The sequence below is a fragment of the Gracilinanus agilis genome, chromosome 4, assembly GCF_016433145.1.
Source record: "Gracilinanus agilis isolate LMUSP501 chromosome 4, AgileGrace, whole genome shotgun sequence".
Classification (NCBI taxonomy): Eukaryota; Metazoa; Chordata; class Mammalia; order Didelphimorphia; family Didelphidae; genus Gracilinanus; species Gracilinanus agilis.
Genome location: NC_058133.1, coordinates 96,760,396 through 96,785,685, shown reverse-complemented (window position 1 = coordinate 96,785,685; position 25,290 = coordinate 96,760,396). Strand labels below are relative to the sequence as shown.

Genomic DNA, 25,290 nt, shown 5'->3' with positions numbered 1-25,290 from the left:
ATCAAACTTTCTTTTCTATCAATCAGCAACTTTTAATCAATCAAAAACTTAATCGCCCCTACTTAACACTAATAAGAGAGTTCTCAAGTCACTTGCTAAAGTGAGTGACATCTCCAGAGGCCACTGCCTTGCCCCCTGCAAGTGCTAGGCAAATTGAAAGACTGCAATTGATTCCCTTAAAGTGGAGGAACAGACAGGAAGTGAGGTGGAAAAATGATTATAAAAAGTCCTGAACTTCCTGTCTGGGCACCTTCTCCTTTGGACTGCTTTTTTGAAGGGACTTTGCCTTTTGGACTGGACCTTCAGTCTTTTCCTTTGGAGTTTGACTTAGGAGACTGACTAAGTGAGCTGGACTGAAAGAGAAGACTCTTTTCCTGGATCCTGCATTGGCTTGCTGGGTGAATAGATGACCTACTTTTCCTGGTTTGTGGAGAGATAGGTTCCAGAGAGGCCTTCTTTTCCTGGAGGAGGTCGTTTTGGTGGGACCCTTACTGAAGACACCACCAGGTCCTCCGATTGAAGGTTACCAAGTCCTGTCAGGGCTGAGCCAGACACTGGAGCAACACTTAGGGTGAAAGGCTAGACATTTCTCTACCCTCTTCTTACATTTTTCCATTTTCACTCTTTCTATTTCTTTGTAAATAAAGCTGCTAAAAGTCATTTTGACTTAAGCTATAATATTTTTTAAATTGGGGACCACAATATTATTTTAGAACTTTCATATTAACTTAAAAACTTAAATTTTTATATTCTTACATCACTAAAGTCAGTTTCTAAGGTCAGGTTTTTTTAATCTTCTCATTTTTCTAGTTTTTCCCTGTTACCTTATCTATCTGTTGAGTTTTTTCTCTGTTCCTAGAGTAGAGGGTGCATTGCTCCAAGCTTGAAGTACAGTCTTTTCTAGTACTTAGGGTACTAGCTTGCCCCTGTTACTCACAGTGTGGTCTGTAAAGGAGGTTGCTAGGCTGGCTTACTCTGGAGGGTTTTGTAACTATTTTATTCATTTATATTTAGTACCCCATGCTACCAGTTCCCCCACTGTTATGTGGGCTGGGCTGGTCCCCACTCCACTGTTTCCCTGCCATTGCCAAATGACCTGGGCTGGACAGACTCCCCTCCTTGGGAGGCACTCTAATGCCTCATGAGAGTGAGCAAGTTACTTTACTGTAGTTCCAGTTCCCTCTCATTGGTCCTCAGTAGCCCAGGGTTCTACTGCCATATGGAAGTGAGTAGATCATTGTGGTTCCAGTTCCCCCTCTGCTTCCCTAAAGGCTCCCCAGGGCTCCAATGCCAACTGAGAGTTTGTAGATTCCCTGCCTTCTCTACCTATGGAGAATGGCTTTGCTGAGTTTGTTCTCCATTCTATAGCTTCATTGTTTTTGATACAGTTGTGGGCTGTTGTAAGATCTGCTGATTCTCACAGATGATATGCCTTCTTATCTCAGTGAGACATGTTCTTCCAGCTTTCCTTTGTTTTAAGGCAATTTATTTTCATTTTTTTGGCTTTATGGAGGGATTGGGGGAGTGGAACATCCTTTTACTCCAATATCTTAGCTCCCCTCACTAAGTATTCTTGATAAGTAATATTTATGTCAATCACAGTTATTTCTAAATTTTCTTTTATTCCATTAAAATAATGTAATCCAATATTTTATGACTAACAAAACCCTTGGAATAGGTATAGATTAACATATCCTTTGAAGAATGTCAAGGGAAATAATTAGTAAGGAATGTAAGTAATGGAGGAAGAAAGGTACTACCAAATTTTAGACTATATTATAAAATATTTATCACCTAAGCTCTTTTTTGTTACTTTAAAGATGGAAAAGTAGATTGGTGAACTGACTAAATATGCATGGATCAGAAAAACATGAATTTATAGCCCTATGTTTAGTAATCCCAATAATATAAATTCCTTAGGAAATTACTTCCAAGATAATAATACCTAATTGATAAACTAGAAAGTAGTTTGGCAAACAATAGGTTTTGATCTGTATTTTGGGTAATAAAAATGTTTGAAATGTATATTCAACCTAAATATAAAAATCCAGATGATTTAAAAAAATAGAAGAAAATTAAATGCTTTTCTCAACTCATAGAGTATTGCTAGGAAGAAACATTTTCTTCCCTCCACAACAAATTAATTAGTTTTTCCCATCCATTAAAAAGAATTTTGTGTTCCAAATTCTCTCTCTCTCTTTAGCCACCCCTTTACCCATTGAGAAATCAAGCAATATATGAATTATACATGTGAAGTAAAGCAAAACATATTAAGAAGGAATTTCCTAACAAAAAAGTATAGAGAGTTTATAAAAGATTAAATATATAATATTAGTTATTTGAAATTGAAAAGCTTTTACATGAACAAAATCAATGCAGCTGAGATATGGAAAAATGTCAACTGAAAAATATTTTTAAATCAAATATCTCTGGAAAAAGTCTTTCCTAAGATATATGGAATTAATGTGATTATGTTTGAAAGTCATTCCTGATTTAATAAGTACTCAACTCATATGAAGAAATAATTCTCAAAAGAATTCTGAATTATTAATAATCGTATTACCATCCTTGTTTGTTATATCCTATATTTCTCCTTTTCATACCTAAATTCTTTGAAAAAGCCAATTACACATTGCCTCTACTTCCTCTCTTCTCACAGTTCAACTTCTGATCTCTTAATTCAACAAAAATTGCTGTACAAAGTTACTAATGATCTCTCAATTACCAAATCTATTAACTTTTTTCTCTTTTATCATCTTTCTTGTCTTCTTTTTAACCTTGGACATTATTTGTCACTGTGTTTTGGAAACTATGTTTTCATCATGCTCCCTCCTCCTAGATTTCTTCCTTTCCCTCTAGCCATTCCTTCTCCATCTCCTTTGCTGAATCTTCTTCCAGAATCTTTTTTTTAACTGTGGGTGTTTTTCTAGGATCTGACCTGGGAATACTCTTCTCCCTCCAAAATCACATAGTGATCTCATCAGTTCATATCAATTCAATATCATCTCTATGCAGAGAATGCTTAGATTTATATATTCATCTCTTATCTCTCTTCTAAACTATAGTTGCCCATCACCCATTGTCTATTAGACATACTGAGTTTAAAATATACTGTGAGGATTAAAATTAATATACAATAACTATTATATTTTATAAAGTTTATTAATAATAACTAAAGTAAAAAAAGCTAGCTAACTCAGTCCAGTCACAAGAGAGTGGGAGGACTTATAGAGCTTATAAACAATACATGACCATGCAACATGGTGGAGAGATTAAAAGGAATTCTGGGAAATACTGAAGGTCTTCTGGGGGACGAATTCCAAGGTAGAAGAATTTCTGATTATACAATACCATAGACAGCTTAGCCTAAATTGAATTTATTATCTTTTCTTCAAAACCATATATTCTTTTCAAGTCAACTGTTAATGTTGAGGGTACCACTATCATCTCAAATTATGTCATCCTTGAATTGTTACACTCTGTCTCTATGTATCTTATCTTTTGCCATGTCCAGATGTTTCTTACTATATATTTAGTCCTCTCCATGCCATAGCCACCATATTGCTGCAGGCATTGAAAACTTCATTCTTGGATGGTTACAAGAACTTTCTAATTGATGCTCTAGTGTCAAGTTCCTCCCTACTCTACTCTATCCTGAGCTTAGCTAACCAAATGGTTTTCCCAAATTGCCAATCTGAATTTATCACCCTTAAAAACTTGCTCAATAAATTCCACTGACTCCATATTATCTCTATCATCAAATATAACATATTTTGTTTGTTTTTAAATTATTCATAACCCGAGACTCTCTTACCTTTCAGTCTTTATTCTACCTTTTGACACCAGGTATTCTACAATTCATTGATACTGGTTCACTTACTGTTCCTTAAACAGGGCATTTTACCTCCTGATTCTGTACCCTTCCATTAATGATTCTTTTCTTTTCCTATCATCTTGATTCTGCCTCTTGGCTTCCTATACTTCCTTCAGGACTTCTGTCAAATAGTACTTTTGCAAGAGATATTTACTAGTTCTCTTTATTTATTTTCACCTTCCTCATGCTGATAGTACTTTCATATTCCTCTTACATTCGATATTTTTGTATGTACTTTATTGTTTTCATGTCATCTTTCCTGTTAGAATATGAGCTCTTTGAGAAGAAGAACCATGTTTTTGCTCTCATTTGTAATCCTTGCATTTAGTACCATGCCTGGCACATAGTGACAGATTAATAAATAAATAAATGCTGTTGATATGAAAAATACTATAAATAACTAATAATAAGAGAAATAAATGCAAATTAAATAACTAAGTTTTTGATTCAAATGCAATAATAAAATATAGAAATGATAGCATTGGGATATTATTATATGAACATTTATACATTTTTTGTAGAGATTTGAAATATTCAAACCATTCTGGAAAAGTGTTTCAAATTACATTCTAAAGTAATGAAAATCTCCATTCCATTTGGCCCAATAGTACTTCTGCTGGGCATATACTTTAATGAGATCAATAATAGAAAGATTTTATACATGACAGAATTTTATTTTTTTGTTTTAGCAAGATATTAGAAATAAAGTATGCACTGATTGATTGTGGGGAATGGCTAAAAATCATGGTATATGAATGTAATGAAATATTATTTTACTTTAAGAATTAAAGAATAAAAGGAAATAAAAATATATGGAGTGAGATATATAAAGTTCTAGGAAAATAATAACTATTGTTAATACTACAATAGTTCTAAATACATTTGGGTTTGTTGACATCTGTTTTTTTCAATTATTATTCCATTAATCAACTTTTAAAATTTTATCAAAACCACTTCTATACTATAATGATTATTATTTTATAATATAGTTTGAAGTCAAGGAATGCTGTTCTTCCTTCATTTCTACCCATTCCTCATTATTTCTCTTGAGATTTCTAAGCCAATAATTCTCAAAGGGCATATTACTATGCACAAGTACAGTGAGTTTTGGCAACTTGAAAATACACCATGCCTCGGGGGCAGCTGGGTAGCTCAGTGGATTGAGAGCCAGGCTTAGAGATGGGAGGTCCTAGGTTCAAATCCGGCCTCAGACACTTCCCAGCTGTGTGGCCCTGGGCAAGTCACTTGACCCCCATTGCCTACCCTTACCACTCTTCCACCTATAAGTCAATACACAGAAGTTAAGGGTTTAAAAAAAAAGAAAAAACAGGTTAAAAAAAAAAAAGAAAATACACCATGCCTCAATTCTCTGTAATAAAGGAAACTTTGAGCAAAATGGGTTTCATAATTGTGATTTCAGACCTTTTGCTTCCTCCCAATTTATTCTGTAATTATTTAGCATAGCAATATGAAGTAATGCCTTGGTAGTTAAATTGGCATAATTTTATATTTTTAAGTTAATTTAGGCAATATCATTTTTTATATTATAATGGTATTTTCCGACCAATGAATGCCCCTCTCAGTTACATAAAGAACATTAAAACTTCCTAAAATCATTGTGTTATTCATTATTGTCTTTGGAAATAGCTTTTTTTTTTAGGAATTTAGATGCTATTCCATTTGACACACAGTTAATAATTGCTACATTCTTGAACGCCATTCCAAAGAGAAACAACTTATGGCAGATCTTACAAAACTGGTGAATTTTGAATATTGGCTGGCAACAAATTGCATATTTGTTACAGAATCCAACTTGGCTAATTTTAGTGAGGTCCATTAACTTGTAGAATCATGGATGCTGAGTACTTTTTAGGTCTAGCAACTCTCCACAAACATCTACATTTTAGAAAGGCTAGAATGATTACAATTTAGAACTAAAATAGGTTTCCTGCAATTGAGAAACTTTTTAATCATATCAGAGGTGGAATATGAAAATGTGAAACACTGACAAATCTCAAAGTGTAGTCAGAACAAGTAAAGGCAATAGAAGCAGAGAGGATCATAGCAGGATTGCCTGGGCAAAGACTTCAAAAGGAACATTGATTGGAACTAAACCTAGATGAATGGGTAGTGAATGAATGAGTAGTATATGAAAGAAGACTGGAGGGAGGGCATTCCAGGTACAGAGAACAACGCTGAGTCAAAATGTGGCTGGGAGAATATTAGGAGGATTATTAGAAAAAGAGTGAGGAATCTCTTATCAACAAACCAACTGCAATGAGTATCTGATATGTACTACTGTTTTGTCCAGAATCAATATAGCAAAAATCATGTCAATTTTTAGGAGGAGGTATATAGCTATTTCTTTAATATGTAGTGTGGGCCACAATTGCCTACCATTCTTTTTACAGAGACAGATTCATAATTAGAGCTGTGAAGTCATTCAGTATTGACAGTATATGAAGAGGCATTACAAGCAATAGGTTTTTAAAAATAATGATCTGTTCACTATTTTCAGGGATGTGATTGGAGGTATTCTCTAGGATTCAGCTGTCAAAAGATTGTAGGATAGTCATATAGTTTTAAAAAGCATAAAACTGAAGTTGTAATTGGAAGTCTCTCCTCTACTTCAGTCTTTTTGTATTTCTAGGAATGGAGAAATGCTAACAAAGATTCCCTGTAGCGCTATGTCTGATAGCCTAAATGCCAGGTCCTAGAACCCTTACTACTTCCTTGATAATTCCTTCCTTTTTACTATCCCTGTATATGATGGTTTGTGGGAGTTCCCGCAATTTCTTCAACATTTGATAAATAGTACTGGGGAATTTGGCCAGGTGATATGGAGCTTAATTGAATGTTATTCTGTCTTCTTTTTCCTGGAATTGTTTCTGCAAGGAGATATGTTTGCATTGGTAATTCTGGCACTAGCACAAATGCAAATCCATTAAGGAAAAACAAACACATAGCTTTTTAAAGATAGAAATTATATACATACATAATGCCTATAATGTATTAATAATTAATAATACACACATAAGATTATGTATGGAAATATTTGATTAACAGCGATGGGCTCATCATCAGGGAGAACTTGAATCAAATCTCATTTCTGGAACAAATTCATCTTGTGGCTACTAAAACTCTTATGTGCCTCCTTTCAGTTTTTAAGACAGTAATTTCAAATTAATTGTGCTTCTGCAACGATAGAAAAAGTTTTTTTTAATATTTCTTGTTTAAATTTAGTATTTCATTTTTCCCCAATTACCTGCAAAACCAATTTTTAGCATTATTAAAAATTTTTTTTAGCTTCAAATTATCTTTTTCTCTCTCCTTACACTACCCACTTTGAGATTGTACATGTGAAATTTTGCAAAACAAATTTCCACCATTAGTCATGATGTGAAAGAAAACAGACCCCCAAAGCCACAAAAAACTGAAAAAGGTATGCTTTGATTTATATTCAGATTCAATCAGTTCTTTCTCTGTAGGTGGCTAGCATTTTTCATCAAAATCTTTCAGAATGGTGCTGAGAATATGCTGAGAATAAAGTCATTCATAGTAGATTATTGTATAATATTGCTGTTACTGTGTACAATGTTCTCCTGATTTTGCTCATTTCATTTTGTATTAGTTCATGTAAGTATTTCCAGGTTTTTCTGAAAGCACCTTGCTCATCATTTCTTATAGCTCAATAGTATTTCATTGTAATCATATAAAACAACTTGTTCAGCAACTCTCTAGTTGATGGATATCCATCCATTTCCTCAGTTTCCAATTCCTTGCTACCACAAAAAGAGTTATTATAAATACTTATATACAAATAAGTCCTTTTCCTTTAAAAAATCTCTTTGGAATAGAGAACCAGTAGTGGAAGTGCTGGATCAATAGATATGCACAGTTTGATAACCTTTTTGGAATAGTTCCAAATTAATCTCTAGAATGGTTGAATCAATTCATAGCTCCATCATAAGTGGTAGAGTTTTTACACTGGAATTTACCTACATCAGTGAAATCCCAAGTCTAAACCAAAATAATAACAAAGGATTCAATTTTATCAAATGTATATATTATATGGTGGGAATAGATTACACTGAAAAATTCCTCTAATATAAATACATAAATATATAAAAGAGCTCTAATTTTATCAGAATGGGGAACATTGTGAAAATTTCCAATATCAACATAGATTGAAAGCCATCTAAGACTTAATAGATGTTTTATTATCTCAGTGAATTTAATAGTATTCACCATTTCCCTGTAGTTTTAAAAGGATGTATGTGTAATTTTTTGATATTGAATTCAGTAAAGTCATTAAAAACACACTAGTATTTTTTTATACCCTTACACCATAGATTCCTTATTTCCTATCTGATGCTGAAACAATTTCAAAACAGATTATCACAATCTCATTCATTGTATACCTGGCTGTTTAGTAAGTCAAGTTTGTCATGCGTGTGCTGTTCATCATTTATTACAAATAATTCTTTCAACAAATAGCTGTTCTCATGAAAACCTTTGCTGCTTTCTGAAGTTATTAAAATGATAAACTTTAAAATCAAGTTACATCCATTACTACAGTTCATATTATCTATTGCTTTCTTTTTTTCATTCAGAGAGGCAATAAAGTTGTCCCAAGAAAATTGCTTCTCATCTACCTTGATTTAATTTTTATTGAATTTATTTCATAGCAATTGAATTTGGCATATCATTGACACTTGAGGCTTACTCAAATAAAGATAAAAACTAATATTTGAAAATATTTTACTACTGATCAACTACTCCATGGTATAACATTTGATTTGTTTTTTGTGTCCCCCCATCCTCCACCACCCCAGCATTCAGGTTAAAGAAGAAAGATTTTATAGTTAACTATGGCCCTGAGAATATTTTTTATAACCTTGTTCACTATTTCCTCAAATTAAAACTGACTCTGTTATTTAAAAGATTATATCATGAGACATACTTATCTTGTGGTTAAGTTCTCTCCAGGTAGAAACATGATCCTTTGTTGACTTATTAGTATTTATTAAACAAGCTGAAATCTCACTGAGGTTTTCCAGTGGATGGGTTTTTAGTATGAAAAAGCTTACCCTGTCTTTCACTGAATGCTTATTAAGCCTAGAGTAATATTAATTAAAATATACATTTATCCCAATCTTAGGGAATTATTTAATATAAATCTAAGAAGGAGAATATTTATAAATTCTTAAGGAATGTTTATTCAGTTAATTATATAGAAATTTTAAAACTGAATAGGATAGCATCATATGTGATGGTATGTTTTAGGTTTTAAAAATTAATATTAATTTCACATCCAAACACAGTGATATTTTTGCAAATATCTCAAGTTGCATAAGGTAAAGGATTAAAATGATCATTTTCATCTTTTAGAAAAACATATGACACTTCCCAATTTCTTCTTATTTATTGTAATGCATTATTATTTGACATTACAATTTGAATAATATTAGTCAATCAACAAGCCATTTTTTAAAGGCTCAAATATGTGCTGGTCCCTGTTGTAGGCAGTAGAGAGAGAAGCAGTGAAGTCTAGTCAACCAGCAATTATTGAGCACTTACTCTGTGCCAGGCATTATGGTTAGCATTCAGAATACAAATACAATCAGAAAGAAAGAAAATTTCTGTCCTTAAAGAGTTTAGATTTTAACAGGGGAAAACAATTTATAAGTAAGCTGAAAAGTGGGATGGGTGTCTAGATGGGGCCACTGAAGAGAAAGTCAGAGAATCAGGAGATTAGACTGGAGAGAAATGAATACAATTAAGCTATCCTAACAGAGGAGACAATAAGTATGTATGAAGAAAATACAGATTAAATATAATGAAAATAAATATAAACAAACACTAGCTAATTAACAAAGTAGTTAGGGAGGGTTAATTATTTCTTGAAGGAAGAATGGAATTCTACTATATAAAGCAGAAGTGAAGAATTTTTTCAAGGTATGGATATGACTAGTGCATATCCTATTATGACTGGTTTAACTTTATATAATAAGATGACCCTCCCAGGAAAAGCTTATTACCTCTTAATTTACTACATTCCTGACCTAACTCAAGTCTTAATTGATACCACTTCCCTCAATTTCCTCTCCCTGTTGATTGGAGGGCTGGAGGATAGAGACTTTTTTTTTTAATAGAAATCAAAGTCTTTACATTTGTGTTTAATACATTTCATCTTATTAGGATCAGCCAAATTCTCCAGCCAAATATGACCCCAAATGTATTAAAAGGCAATTGGGAAATATTTATAAAAATTAATAAAATACAATAAAACATAGATAATGTTAATATGTGCTTTTACTGCATTAATACATTCTGAAAGAATGACACCATTGCTTGAGCTTGCCAGATCATTCTTTTTCAATTTTGACGGTCATCTGATATTTTAGCTCTCTCTCTCGTTTTGAGAAAGCTGAAAATTTAGCAAGTATGTACTTTGCCTTTATGAAATGATTGATCAAAATGTGAAACAGCACGTACAACATCAAGCCCAGATCCCTCCCCATAGGCTTTCCTTCTGTCAAAGTAATGGTGATCCATGAATGACTATGAGTTCAGACATCAACAGCTTTAGAATCCTTCTCACTGTGCAGCCTATATCTGTCATTCTTTTCCACAACAATAACATGAAATACTTTATCAAATGCCTTATGAAAGTCTGAGTAAACTTTATCAACAGTATTCTAATGACTAACCAGTTTGTGTGTCTTATTAAAAACATTTTTCTCATTAGATAATTTCTTGATGAAGCCATGTTAACTCTTTTTAATCAATACTTCCTTTTTTAGATGTTCACAAATTCATTCTAGAATTTAGTTATTAACTGAAGACAACTTCACTAGGCTCAGTTTGCATCTCATTTTCTTCCTTTAAAAGAAGACACTTGCCTTTTTTCCTCTCCTATCATATTTCTTCCATCTCCATAATCACAGAAAGAATCTTACCAATCATATAAGCTAACTTTCATTAACTGAGGAGGTAGTTTATCTGGAAGAGGTGACAAATTCATCAAGAACATTGAATGAGGGTGAGTATTGAGGATGTTGGGGTGTATATCTGGACTCCCCACTTGATAGCTTTCGGTGGGCCAGTACAGCTAACCACTCACCCCCAGCCCTGGGAAGACCTATGAGGGAATAAATTCAAAGAGGTTCCCAAATTGGCAAAGCTTTAGGGGGGATGTTGAAGGAAGGTGTTGGGATTCTATTGTGACCCTAATGGGTTGGATCCCACCCTCAGAGTCAGCAGTATTGAGAAAAGCCTCCCCAGCTCCTAAATTCAAGCAGCTTTAAGTCTTTGGACTTAGTCTTCCCCTCAACCACAATCAGTCACCTCTCCCCCCTCAATATAACTGCTCCAGACTCCTAAGTATCAAGCTATCAGGGGTTTATTAAAGGATAAATTAAATTCAGGGTACAAGGGAAAGGTATAGGGGAATCAATGATGTTAGGAAGGGATGACCTTCACTATTAGCTAAGTCTTCTCCCCAAGAGAGCCACTCTGGACTTCTTCTGAGGCTTGGTCACAGTAGTTAATTCTTTCCCCCCCTACAACCTCCTATCAAATATCTCTAAACTAATATGAGGGAAGTAATAGGATAATTTGATTCAAGCAGGATCAGGGAAGGGACCCCCCACTCTTTCAAGCTCGATCCCCCAGGAGTCCGGGCTCTCCAGCCAAATTGGAGAATTGCTGTTCAATGTCTTCTTTGTTGGTAAATGAAGATAGTAGAAATTGATGTTGGTAGTTGTGATCTCCCAATAGTCATTACTAAAGGGGTACAGAGGAGCTAGATTCACTCAGGATCCACCTGAAATCAAACCTCCGAACCAAAAACCAACCCCCCAGGGTCCCAGCCAGGTCAGGAGTGAAATGACAGTTGTGAAAACTCCTCCTCCTCTGTGGCCCCTCCTTTCACATTCCCAATGGGCAGCATTCCTCTGGGCTGTCCCAACAACCCTCTGGGGTCCATTCCAACTCCAACTGCCTGCTTCCTTTTGCAAATTTCAGTCCATACTGTTACAACATCTAAGCTATCTTTTACTATTTCCTTTTTTTTTTTTTTTTTTTTTTTTATCTAGGATACCTAATCTGTAGTAGCCATTTTTGTTCTGTTCTTGTCAATGAAATGATTATTCTCTTTGACAGAAGCAGAGAAGTAAAATGAAAATCAAGGAATTTCAACTTTCTCTTGTCAATTGTCTTTGTTCCATCTTTCTAAGCAACAGTATAATCCTTTCTTTGATCCTTCCTGTGTAATAATACTGGTCTTTTCAGGTAACTCTCATTTTCCTTCTGTGCCATCAGAATTGAAATTTTTGAGAGTTCTCTCCCTTTTATCCCATATCCTGGCAGGACTTTCCATGTAGAATTTTATTCCAAAGAAGAAAAGCAGGGATTTTACCTAGGCTTTTTGATATACATTCTTTCTACATTTAGAATTCACATCATAATATTTTTGGCTATTACTTTACTTCTCTTTTGTAAACTCCATAAATGAGTACTCATTTCCTCTCCCATATCAAACACATGAGGTTTTTATCATCGCATTTCTGTAACATTTTTCTGTATTTATAAGAATTGAACATAGAATAAATTTTCCCATTGTTGGTTCTTTTGTATTTATTTAGTAGAATGAAATTTGTCTTTTAGGCAAGCCGAAGAGTTATTAGAAGTTCTAGCTTTGGTAGATAATACAGTATAGGTCATGTTCAGATAACTTAGTCCTCCATCACTAATTTATCATGCTGCTCTGCTGTTTGTTAATTGTTTCCCAAATTCCTCTTTGATTTTCTCTTGTTATCTAGAAGATCTTTGGATATTTTAATTAAAAGCCATATACATACATACATACATGTATGTATACACACATATTATATATCTTGTTCAGTATATATTCTCTAATATGGTTCCCACCTCTGGTTCCTGGATATCCTTTCTTGGTATATAACAGAAACTTCCTTCCCCCATCCCATTTTACCCAATATTTGCTTTTGAATAACCATTCTTGTGGGTTTCTTCATCCAAGTAAGTCTCTGTGATAACTTTTCAGTTCAAATTTACCTCCTTGCATTAGCAGGCCTTTGACTAGATGACCTTTGGGGTCCCTTGGAACTCTAAATTCATATTCTTGTGATCATATGATATGAACACCAGCACAGTGTAGACCATCTTATTTTGTTAGGCTTGTTTATTCCCTAGCTGATCCAGATGATCTCACTTGAAATTGCCACAACACTTAAAGATTTTTAATAATATGTTATTTTTTATTATCTACACTTTAGTCCTCTCCTTTAGAACTTTAGAATTATTTTGAAATTTATTAAATTTTATACCACAATAAAACAATTCTCAAATCCCACCTAGCAATGGCAGATTTCTACTTTATTAGATCTATGATATCATTAAAGTACAAGATTTTGAAGAATAGTTATCTGTATATTTCTTTGCCCTATAATTTGTTTTCTTCTTAATGATTGTGATTTTCAGTAATCTGAAGTTTTATAAAGTAAATCCATCACTATTGATAACCAGGGTTGATTTGATTGATAGAGATGGCTAGGATAATGTTTTCTTCTTTACTTGCCCCTCCTATGCATCTCTCTCAAAATTGTATCCTGCTTGAAGAGGATAACCTTCCTTGAAAGGGAAATAACCCTCTTTGTAATTAGTGAATTCCTCCACTGGAACAAATTCCCAAGTACCTCATTTAGATCTCTAAAATGGAAGCTAATATTTTATCATTCTGTGTATTAACTTTGTACAAAAACTGATTCTGGATTCTGGGTGCCAAGTGAAAAGATGGTTAACTCACCTAAAATACATTTACTGAATTTTGTTTCCTATAATAAGTTCCTCAGTAGGGGAGAATTCTGCTTCCTCCTTGCATGGATGTTAGAAATGTGGCTGATCTATTATGATATCACCTCTCATGATAGGAAGTGGTTAGTATGAAGAACCTGAATTCAACATCCTCTTCTCTCTGGGACACTTTATTTAGTTTTATGTTACTCTTGCTCTCCTGAGAATGTTTTGGAATCTCACTTAGGAATCTCACATAAGGGAAATTCTATTTAAGATAAAACACCAAAGTTTCTTCCTAAACTCTCTGCAATTTCTTTTCTATGTAAAAGAGGATTATAACACTGGAAATGGGCAGACATGTTAATATTTGTCTTATTTTCAAGAATTATGTGTACCACTTTCATTTCTCCAAATACAGAAGAAAAGTTAACCTAATAATTATTCATTTCTAAGATAAAAAATATAAATGGTAGGAAATATGTGGAAAATGATTAAATTCTATTTTAAGCACAGAATAACTAACATGATTCCAAATAGTCAAATAGCAATAAAAAATAAAACTTGTCAAATACTTTCAATGCAATTATTGAGATAAATTAGAACAAGAGGTGTATTCTCTGTTGTTAGAGCACGTATATGAACTTTGTAGTTTTATTTCAATCTGCACTCAAAAGTGGTAAAAACTTTAAAAAATAGTATTCCCTTCCCTTAATACTCCCAGAATCATTTAATAATTTAACTTAAAAATGTAGGTGACTAGAATCATAGAATTTTAAAACTCATTTTAAATCCCTCTTAACTAGGCGTAAAATTTCTTCTGTAAGCAATATAATATTCTCTAGCCCCTTGCTATTTTTAATCATTTTATGCAAGGATTTATGGGAAAAATTAATCTCATAGATGTAGATAGAAGAGAACAATTTGTAATCTTCCTCAAATACTAATCTGCTTTATTGCTTTCATATAGTAAGCTTCCCTACTACGCTTTTCCTTTCCTGGGACTTATTGCTCTGCTTTATTGGTCCCCAGAACTTCTAGAGCCATAGTAAAATAACTGGTATCATTTTCAAGTTACAACTTTATTTTTTTTCCCTCAAACAACTAAAAGGGGTATGAATTATAGTATTTCTAGCCCTTGTTATACTTATAAAATTTTTTGGAATCTGTATTATTTGAATCAACACATTTTGTATATAGATATAAATAATTGACATCTAAAAGAAAGAAAAGTTATGTTTTCTTGTCATGCATATATGAGGGTGCCCTTTTTGATATGGAGAGTTTTGTTAATGGAAAGAGGCAGAAACAAGGACAATTATGAGAGGAACACTAAAAAAATCCAGTCTCACAGAGAAAAATACTTAGACTAAAGTTGACACATCCTGCTTCTCAACATCTGATTTTCTTGTGACTAACAAGTAGACTTTGAATTTAATAGCTGGGGAAAATTTGTATTTTAAAATTCTTTTGTGGCTACAGGACAAATCCTTGGTTATGACGTGGAAAGTCACAGAAATGTGAATTTTTATTCACATTTATTATCATGATACAGTGGTGAATTTCCTCACTAAATTGATTCCCTGGTGGACCAGTTGAGATATGATCTTAGAAAGAGATTTCTGATTCCAGTCAGGTCCCAGAAGAAACAGTAGTGTCTTTTCTGTCATATGTGGCTTGGAATTGAGGTTTAACAATATCCCAGAGTCCAGATTAGAGATTAAATCTTTAAAAGTTCAGTAAATCACAGGCTAAGAATTTTTTATTTTGCTGAAAAGAATGCTGTAATACTATGGTAGGCCAGAAAAGTTTTGGTAGGGACAGAACATTCAGTAGGGAATCAATTATTCCACCAAAAATTGTTGTAAAGACTTTTTTTTTTGAGAAAAACTAAAAGGATTGAGGTCACTAATCCAAAGTTATGAATTTCCCAGTCCTATTTAACTATTTTGTAGTTTCCTTGCTATCTTTCTATAAGTTTGTACCAACTCTATCCCAATAGACACTGTATGTATCAAGGGGATAGTGTGTCCACAGTTTGAGGTAGGATATTATATTATTACTATTATTATTCTTACTTTAGTACCTGTTTAATAAATATTTCTGATTACTCATTGGTGTTTTTGATTAAGCATTAATGTACTACATCTTGGTTGATTTGTTAAATGGTAAGGGCACTAGAGGGCCCTTTTTTATTATACTGTACAATATATAATTACCCACCAAAAGTACCATGAGTACCTTGACAGCTAGTTTCAGCAATAGACACCCCATCTGAGTACCCACATTATGATAGCATATATGTAGGAGTTCCATGAGCAAATCAAGTGTTTTTTTTAATCCATCTATAAAGTTATTCATAAATGCTTTTATAAGTACATCCTCCCAGTAACTTTCCATAATAGCTCATCATATAGTCCATCAGGTCATGTAGAAGATTTTATATCAGAGTAGTGAATAATCTCATTGTTAGATAATAGGACATTTGGTATGGGTGATTCTCTTGGATAATTCTTTTCATGTTTGAAATATTTTGAAATTTCATTATGGTAAGGGACTTGAGAAATAATTTAGTCAAATTTTACCACTTTAGGAATAATCTTGACAGTAGACATTGATGTGTCTCTTTCTAGGACATCTTGTCTTTCATAGTTGTGCTTGTCACTGTTATTGAATGACAACTGGTTATCTCAAGGGAGGCTGAGTCACAGTTCCATTTTATTATGACCTGATCATCTCACATTTGGAATGTGTGTTCATTTTAGAGAATCAATTTAGGAAGCATGAATATAAGCAGGTTAGTGTTCCAAGGAGGTAGTCAGAGTAGCAAAGTATGACAATTTTTTGTTATATAAAGAATAGCTGAAGGAAGTAGGTATCTTTAGCCTGTCCAAAAGACTGGGGGCAAATAAGTTAAAAAATAAGACTCGGCTTAAAAGAACTTGGAAGATTATTATGTATGAACAAAGATAAAAGATTTGTTCTGTTTGGCCTTTTAAAATAGAATTGGTAGCAATACAAAAAAATTGCAAAGAAGAAATTTTAGGCTTGATATCAGAAAAATCTTACCAATAATCAGAATTACCTTAAGACTAGCATGATCTGCATCACTGAGTAGTGGGTTCTTACTCAGTGGAGACCTTTAATTATCTGGATTATTGTAGTAAATATTCCTTTTTGGTTACATAAGTTATACCAGATGACCAAGGATATCTCTCCCAACTCTGGAAATTCTGTGATTCTATTTTGAAAGTTGAGCTTTAACAACACTATTGACTTATGCTGAGCTTTAAGTTCACTAAAATCTACCCTTTTTTAATGGGAACAATTGTCTAGACAGTGTTCCCCTTGTTTTTCTGTACTTAACTTGCTGAACCCAAGTGTAGCCTTTACATTGATTTCTATTAAATTGAATCTTATTAGATTTACCCTACTGTTATAGCTTGCCAAGATATTTTTGTCTCTAATGCTTTCATACACATATTTGCTATTCCTAAATTCATGTTATCTACAAATTCAATAAGCATGCCCTCTATTCCTTCATCTAATACATTGCTCAAATGTTGATCAGAAAAGGGCTAAATGCAGAGCCCTATGACTTTTTACTTTTATTTTGACATTAATCTGTGAAACATTACCCTTCGGATATCATCTTTAATAAATTCTATGCTCATTAGGCTATACTGTCTCTCAACTTACAGTGATGTTGTGAGACTTTTTTTGTCAAATTTCTTGCTGAAATTTAAATTTGATATTTTCAAAACCTTGACCTGTCAAGAAAAGAAATGAGTTTATTCTTGTGTGACAGTATTTTATCCCATTCTGGCTTGTAGTGATTACTGATTCTTTTTATAAGTGTACATTAAACATGCTTTTAATAAACAGTTGAAGGTGCAGCCACAAATTAGTTAAACATTTTGGAAGTCTATTAGGAACACTAAAGTGTTCTTTCTTGGATCAGAGATCCATTTTCAGGGTATAGATTCTACAAAAGGTAAATACAAGGGGAAAAAAGTTCCACATATGTATGAAAACATTCATAGCAGCTTTTTGTTGTTGTTGTTATTAAAAAATCCAAATACAAAGTAGAGGGTTAGGTTTGGTCTCCTCTAGTTATGCAAATATAAATATTTTCATTGTTTAACTTTCTTACCATTTTTTTGATGTTTTCTCTTTTCACTCCTGACCCAATATTTTGGTCTTGCATCCTTGTTTTTTTTACTCTGTTCTATATAGGTTAATGTAGTATCATAATAAACAAACTGGTTAAGAATGAGATTAGATACTATATTTACTAAGATGACAGTTGTGTATAGGTTGCACTTCAAGTGTAATTGCTATGCATGTATATGTACTTCTTTTAGCTTATGTTAAGCAATAATACAAAATTATCGAGTGATGTTTTGTTCTTTGTAGAATGTAGAGGAAAATAAGCTTTTTTCACACTCCCTCATTCCATTACCCATATCTTATGGTTTCTAAACTGAACTGGATTCCATTTGAATCAGAATTGCTTAAATGTAATTATTTAAAATAGATTGGAAAAGTACTAGAGCAAATGTGAAACTCACATGAGGTCATGAATTTTTGACTGAAAGAGACTGGAATACCAAAATGCTGTTAGGACTACTTATAATCCATTTTACCATGGAAACCACTACATTGTATATTCCTATGTACCTGGGAGCTCATTGCTAGGGAAAGGAGAGAGGAATGAAGCTATTGTTCCTAGTCATCAACAATATCTATAATGAAAGGTAATTGACAAATGATTAGAGCATACATTTTATTTCCTTATCATGATACCACCCTCTACATTTACATTCTATTTTCTCCTACAAGTTTTATGTTTGTTTTTATGTATATATTAACATAAAGCCTGTTATAGTATTATCAGAATTGACATAGAAATTACAAGTCAAAAGGAGTTGAATACTTACAGAATGACTTGAGTAATTATATAGTGAATTTCGAATTTGTCAATACAAAAAATAATTTCAGAGTCACCTTGCAGATACTCTGGGCCAGAAAATTTTTAAAAAGACTAACTGTGTGTATCAAAGACAGGCAATTAGCTTAAAATTCAACAGAGCCATGTGAGGGTAATATTGAAGGGCAAAAACAAAACCAAAAACATACCAATGTGCTAAAAAAAGTGTCAGTCTTTGACTATGTTAAAGACTACTGGGTAGTTTTTTTTTAATTTGAGAAACTACAGTGTTGGGAATGATGTTTATGGAAAGAGAGCTGGCTTGGAGACAAGAAACAAATGTCAAGAATAAACAAACTTCTCTAGAGCCCCATGGGTATTTGTTTGCCTTAAATCAGTGATTAGAGTTAGGAATTTAGGAGGACTTTATTTAACATTGGGATTCAAAATCCAGAAGTACAAAGTAAATCCACCTAACAGTTGTTAATCACTAGCTATATGCCAGGCATTCCAATAGGGAGAAAAAGTTAAGACCAAAACAACTTTTGCCTTCTAGGAGCTTACATTTTCTTCGGTGAATATACCCAATAAAATATACAGAATAATTTCTCTAACAGAGAACAACTGAGAACAGGAAAAACTTTGAGTAGGTCCCCTTTGAGGAATGTAAAGTCCTTGGATACAGAATTTTTTTTCTCTATTTCTCAATCACTTGTACTGTGCCTTGCATATAGTTTTTAGTGCAGTATCTTAAATATAGTTAATTAATAAATGCTTATTGAATTGAATCCAAAGAAGATGTACAGCCCTCTAAGAGGCAAAGGTAAAGAGAATATAAATAAGTTGTAGGGGACAGCCTGTACAAAGGCAAATAACATGAAGCTTTCCTAGATAATTAAGCATCAAGTCTCTTACTTGTAGGGTATCAGGAGACTGTGTGAGCCAGCATAGAATTTGTAGATAAATCATATTTTAAAGGACCTGTGATCAAATCAATGTAGATACTGCAGCAGTTGGTGTAGAATGCATCCCCTCCAGATTGCACTTCTTTCTTTTTTTACCATTCATATCTCTGTCAAATCTCCATAGAGGATCTACTAATGCAATGGAATTGTTCTTAATATATCTTCTACTCCAACTTCCTACAAAATCCAGAAATCTTTCATTATCTCTGATAAGCAAGTATGCATACTTTTGAAAATTTCAAATTTCAAACATAGTCCTCATAACCTTCCAACTAATATTGCCCTATTATTTATTTATTATTTTTGTTAAGGGAATGGAGAGCTAGTTCTACTTGTTAGACCTTTTCTATATTGAATCAAAATTTACTACCCCCTAACTTCTACCAACTAGTCTAAGTTCTTTCATCTGGGGGAAGTTTCATTGTGATATTAAGAATGAAACAAAAGACATTGTGGTAGAATATGATCTCTATGAAAGCAGGGAGATTTATATTTGTAGTTTAAGAATTTGATTGAGCTAAGGAAGGTCCAGAGATTGGGATTGTCAAATCAAGAAACTTTGTGTTATAGTGAAAAGAGCATTGTGATTATAATTAGGGAATCATGGGTAAATATTTTGACTGTGTGATGATGGGCAGGTCACTTAATCTTTCTGAGTTCTGTTTGTTTCTGTTTTGTAAACTGTAAATGGGGAGGATAAGGATGATACTAAAAATAAGTATTGTTTTATTTGTTTAAAGATAAGAAGCAGAGAAGCTGGCTTGAGGAAGAATTGGCGTTTCAAGTAGAGCTGAGAGAGAGTGTTAATTTCAGCTGGTGGCAGTTATAACCGTTATTCTATGACAATTACACGTGCTGAGTGTGGCATTCCAGGAGTGGCTTCTGGCAGTCCACAGAGCCACATGCAGCTTCTTTCTCTCTCAGAGCTGGAGGTGACACATCTTTGCCTCTCTATCTTGGTCTGAGGGAAAGACTTGAGGGAGTGGAGTGTTTTCTTTTACAACTTGGGAAACACTATTCATTTATCTGTTTCTGTCTATAGATTGGTTAAACTGTGAAAAGACCAAACAAAACCTGGTCTTTGGTTTGGACTCTGAGTCTGTTAAGGCTCAGAGTTATAACCTGAGACTCAACCAGCTAACCTTGGTTATCTTTATAACTTAAAGGCGAAGTTAAGAGTTAGAATGGTTAGGTTTGTTTAGAATAGTATAAATTTGGTTAGTTAGATCAGGGAGGATTAGCGTAGCCTATGAACCACAGAAGAAGCAGTTCCTTGTGGGACCTGGGAGTTTATTTGGTGGAGTTAGAATCCCTTAGAATTAGACATCCTTTTTTCTCATATATATATATATATTTAAATAAATAGTTTATTTTTCATAAACAAGAGTCTCTTTAGCATTCCTTGCACCTTGCATTGCTTGCCCAATATTATTTTTACAGGAGTAATAATGATACCTACCTAGATTATTGTGAGCATCAAATGAGATTTTATCTCATTTGGTTTTATATATCTCTATATCTCTATCTCTCTGTCTGTCTATTTGTCTCTCTGACTATCTAGAGTACCTGGGACATAGTAAGGACTTAATAAATGCTATTTCTTCCATCTGCCTATTTTACTCATATGTGATATGGGAATAGAGAAAGGGCTTTGAATTAGGAAGACCCAAGTTCAAATCCTTCAACTAATACATACCAGCTATATGATTAACCATAAGACTCTAAGTTATAGAACTAGTACCAATCTGCATTAATGAACAGTTTTCTCACTACCAGTTCTATGCATGCATGAATCCCAAATAGGATCATCACCATGACCACCAGCACTACTGCCATCACCATTGTGCTTACCTGACAGAGTTGTGAAGTTCAAATGAAATAATGTGTATAAAGTGATTTGTAAACTTTAAAAGTCTTAATAAAATCAACTATAATTATTATTGACTTTCCAAAGGAAATAGAGATCAATTTTTAATTGTATGGTAGAGTGTAGAGCTGCAATGTACCAGTACCATCTAATCAACTCCTCTATTTTATAGTTGAAGAAAGTAAGGTAAAAATAAGGGAATTTATTTTTTCAAATCATAGAGGATTAATGCTCTAAATTTCATACCTTTCTGGGACCAAATGACTTAATTTTATGCCTGGGCTCACCCTTTGAGACTCTTTGCTATAAGTATTTTGTGGAGAGTGAAATAGGTAAATAGGGAATAGAGGATTAACTGAAGTAAATGAATGGTCTCCCTGCGGTTTGAATCAATAAATAAATACAATGGGTAGATTGAATGGGTATGGATGTTATTAACACCAGGGAGTCTGCTGAGAAACACAGTGGGTTCTTGAATTGTCAATTAGGGTATCTGGGTAAGGAATTAACAAGGAGAGAGTATTATAACTAAGATATTTAATAAATATTGGAATAGAAATGGAAGGGAAATGAGTAAACTGATTCTAAAGATCTTAGGGTCTCCACCCAAAAGTACAGGAGGGGAGAAAACTATAGTAGCAACTAAACTAAAAGCTGACTGCTGATTAGCAGGTCTAGCTATGTAGATGGGGATTTTACATAGAGGTCCAAGAAAGATGGTCTTCCAAGATGTTTCTCAGGAGTCTTTATGTTCAGTCAGTAATCTAATTAGGAGAGGAAGAGAGGATGGTCTCAGTGTCTACCACTGAGTCAAAAAATCTATTCTAAACCTTAATCCTTAATCATGACATTTGATTGGAGATGGTAAATATAATCCACACCAAGGGAACATAGCTTCAGGGATTTTAGTGAGTCTTCAACTCCAACCATGCAGAGAGATCAGTGAAAGTACAACTGACAGTCACTCTAAAGTTCCGTAATCTGCCTGCCAGTCAGCCTGCTCTTTACTAAACTAAAATCCTATAATTCCTACAGCAAGAGGGATCATATTTATTCATTTTTGTGACTCCTTAGTATCTGACATAATAGTTGTGAAACAAATTGTTGAATAAACAATTAATTTAATCAATGAAATGAAATGAAAATAAAAGCATACTTTTATTCATCTTGAAAAGGCTAAGGTCGATGAACCATTTCTTCAATGATATGACCAAGATAAAAACTGATTTATAGTATTCTGAAAATCCTGAAATACTAGAACCAATGATGCTAAAAATTAAAAAAAATGTTTTGAAAATAAATTAAAAGAAATGATACTTTACAGTGTTGGAGATAAGAAATTTATATAACTTTTACTTAAGAGGGAATATAGGTCAAGCATTGTATAGTAAGTCAGTCAGTCATTTAACTAGCGTGTATTAAACACTATATGACAGACATTGTGCTAAGTACTAAGGACACATACACACACACTTTCACACATACATGTGCACACTCACGTGTGCACACACACAGTCCTTGATCTCAAGGAGCTCACTAATAGAGAAAACATTATATAAAACACTATGTACAAACGTGATGTATACATAAAGCCCTTGACTGTCAACAGTTTTGAAAGCTGAACAGAATTTTTTGTTTGTTCTTAGAGGCAAGAGAAAATGATTAGTTATTAAGAGGCAATGTGGTAGATGGGATAGAGCACTGAATTCAGAATTTGGAAGATTCACATTCAAATTCTGCCTCTTATTATGACCCTGGAAAAGTTCCCCCAGCTTTATTCTTCACACTGTTTCTTAGGATTTATATATTATATCATAATCTCTGTTAGTAGAGTTCCACTATGCTCATGAAAGTACAGGTCTTTCATATATTCTCATATTCTATAAAGTATATGTGATTTCCTTAATTATCTTATAAAGCCTCAATATTTATATTATAAATAATTTATGAAATATGTTGGCAATTAATTTCCTTCTCACAATGACTAAGAAATTGTTTTTTTCTAGAGATATAAGCTTTATTGTATAATATTTAAATTGGATTTTCATTTCCTTATAGCATTTGAAAAAGTAAAAGAATAATAGGAGATAGCAAAATATATGGTGAAATCAAAGCAAGTCAAGAAAAGCATTATATATAGAGAAAAATTTTCCTTTAGGGCAACTCAGATAAAACTTGGAATGCAGACAAAACATGAGGACTTTTACTCTGGTGAAATTAGTGAGAACTTTTTAAATGGTTCATGCAATTTCTGAATAAGGCAGCATGATACCAAAATTTTATTAAAAAAATATCCACAAAAACATTTTAAATGAAAATGAACAAAGAAAACATTTCTATATATTGTTGTTTTTCTTCCATGTGTAGGTTTTTCTAAATTGCCAAAGAGTCATGTGTGGCATTTAAAGTTTATGCAAAAATTTGTGAAATTTTTAGAATAACTACCAAAGGGCATATTTTCAGTAATTATGATTTTGTTCTCTTTCTAAAGGTGCATTCATCCTTCTTTTTTCCTTACTCACTCTCTCCCTTCCTCCTCTTCTTCCTTCTCTTTCTCTATTTTTCTCATTCCCTATCTTCTCTCTTCTCCTCCTTACCCTACCCCTTCTTCTTTCCCTCCCTTTATTCCCTGTTTTCTTCCTCACTCCCTCTCTTCCTCCTTCCTTCCTTCCTTCCTTCCTTCCTTCCTTCCTTCCTTCCTTCCTTCCTTCCTTCCTTCCTTCCTTCCTTCCTTCCTTCCTTCCTTCCTTCTCTTCCCTCTTCTTTAAATATTTGCTGATCACCTACCCTTTGAAAGACATTGTTCTAGATGAACAGTAACAGATATTTGCAGACTTTGGGAATGGCTTTTGGTGGGGTTTCTCAGGACATTAAATAATGAAGTTGATAATTATTTGTGTGTTGTTTAGATTAATTGCAGAATATCTGTAGCTTATCTTTAATTCTGTTCTGACTTGCCTTGTCCGTTCATAGTGTTTTTGCACTATTGTTACTATTAGTTTGACCAAACAATTGCAAAATTATGTTAATTGCATACCATATTAAAATAAATTTATTATAATTTGGACTAATAATAAACTCCAAATAATTAAGATAATTATACTTCAGTTATCTGAGTGAGGTCAAACTGAATAATTACTAATTCTTCACTTGGTGTAAATGTGAATTTATGTTACTATTACAATTTGTTAATTTTCTATTTTCTCATAAATTTTGAAAATCATATTCTTAAAACTGATATTAAGAAAATTCAAGAGTTAATGTTTAATTTTCCTTTACCAGAATAATTTAATCAATGTATTGTTTGAATGTGACATTTCCTATTTTTTCAGGGTACAAGTTGAATTCTACATGAATGAAAATACATTTAAAGAGAGATTAAAACTATTTTTCATCAAAAATCAGCGATCAAGTAAGTGGTTAATTTAATTTCTGGGCATTACATAGTTTTGATTCCCTAAAATGAAAAAAATAAATTTTCTTTCTCATCTTTTTACTTTAACGAACATCAGACTTTATTTACATTTTGAGGGAATAAGAGACCTGAAAAATTCATAAATTGCCCCCGAATCTTCTCCTTTCCCCCAATTTCTCCCAGAAAGGGGTAAAGTCTTGAGGATACAGGAAAATAAAATAAATGATAGATGATTTAAATCAAAAGTGTCCAACCTTTTTGTAATGGGGGGAATTTGTAGGGTCATGTTCAGTGGAGCCTGGGGTTCCTAACTGACTGTGGGGAGATGGAAGTGTAGATAAATGGTAAATGGGGAGTTACTACCTCCTATGCTCTTTGTGGTATAAACAAATCAAAGGATAGTTCCATGTAGGTAATCTA

At 33.2% G+C, this 25,290-nt stretch overlaps 1 protein-coding gene across 1 annotated transcript in view; it reads left to right on the top strand.

Annotated features, from left to right (window-relative positions):
• The window catches only part of KCNT2 (potassium sodium-activated channel subfamily T member 2), a 549,106-nt gene that overhangs the window by 115,389 nt on the left and 408,427 nt on the right, over positions 1-25,290 (top strand). Inside the window, exon 2 of the mRNA XM_044674907.1 lies at positions 24,788-24,867. Within this exon, the coding sequence (XP_044530842.1) occupies positions 24,788-24,867 (80 nt within the window). The remainder of the gene's footprint in view (positions 1-24,787; positions 24,868-25,290) is intronic.